Below are 1186 nucleotides of genomic sequence, written 5' to 3'. Positions count from 1 at the left end.
CCCCCCAACACACCCCCCTGCACCAAAAAAGCACATGTGCATGCACCACACACACTACAGAGGACTTTCCAGGGAAAACTGAAAATTAGTTCCAATTCCATACAAGTTTAAAAACAAAGATCTTGTTATACTTACTAGCATAACAATAGTAGCTATCAGACGAGTAGGTTCGAACATCCTTTTCAATTGCTTCATTGGTCCCATAAGGAAAACAGTGCTGCAACAAGCAAATTAACACAGCATGAGCACAAAAGATCTGGGGACAGCAAAGGCATGCTTGCATTGCCATCATAACCTATTGTAACATACCATAGGTGCCATGGACATACAAGGTAACAATGTACTTCACTGTGGGGAATAGTGCTATATAGACAGCAAAGACTTAGGGGCTATACCATAAAACAAAAGCAGCACGCAACGGAGAACAGGCAAGTAAGCCACCATGAGTTGGGTGCTGGATAAACTAAGTCTTGAGAAGAAGCAGTAGAAGATGTTTGTAATAGAAACATTGTCAGAAAAAGTACAGCATAAAAGCCAATGGTGGTCATTGGGCTTCCTACCCAAACTCCATTTTGTTTGGTTGGCTGAAAATTATCCTGAGGAAAATACAAGGACTGTATTTATAGAAGCAAGTCAAGGATGTCATCCACTATTTAAGTGCTGCCATATACCACTCATTTGATCAGCCAGTGAGGACAGGATGCATTGCTGACTGGATGGGTTTTTTTTTCCTAATACTAACAGAGGGGGAGTGGGAAGGGGCATGGGGGGGGGAGGGGGGAGGGGGGGGGGGGGGAAACAGACAAAGACCCCCACAGTGAGGAGGAAGTGAGGCAGGGGCAGGGCTAGGGTGAATGGGGCCTCCAGGCCATAGCAAGTCATGGGACAGAGCCAAAAGTGGCTTGTCCAGAGGTACAGGGAGGCATGGCTGTGCACACCCCTTGCCCCGATTTGTGCGTAGGAAAGAGGCGAGCTGCATGCTGCAGGCTGGGCACAACAGCTCCTGGGAGAAAGAAAGCAGGGTGCAGAGCCCCAGCTTGCAGTGGGCAGCCCTCCTCTTCCTTGCACACAAAACTGAGGGAGCATGTGTCCCCCATTCCTCTCCTGGGAGTATGTGCAGTAGCGGGGAGCCACACCCCCCACCCCAACAAACCTCCCACGGCTCCATCTTGCAACCCGCTCCGGC

At 49.3% G+C, this 1186-nt stretch overlaps 1 protein-coding gene across 2 annotated transcripts in view; it reads right to left on the bottom strand.

Annotated features, from left to right (window-relative positions):
* Positions 1-1186, bottom strand: part of SFT2D2 (SFT2 domain containing 2) — a 14976-nt gene that overhangs the window by 9321 nt on the left and 4469 nt on the right. For both annotated transcript variants that reach the window (XM_006029444.3, XM_006029443.3), the window contains exon 4: positions 136-217. In XM_006029444.3, the coding sequence (XP_006029506.1) occupies positions 136-217 (82 nt within the window). The remainder of the gene's footprint in view (positions 1-135; positions 218-1186) is intronic.

Source organism: Alligator sinensis, unplaced genomic scaffold (assembly GCF_000455745.1).
Source record: "Alligator sinensis unplaced genomic scaffold, ASM45574v1 scaffold327_1, whole genome shotgun sequence".
In the NCBI taxonomy this organism is placed as follows: Eukaryota; Metazoa; Chordata; order Crocodylia; family Alligatoridae; genus Alligator; species Alligator sinensis.
The sequence above is the reverse complement of the archived record's forward strand: the minus strand, read 5'-3'. Positions and strand labels throughout refer to the sequence as shown.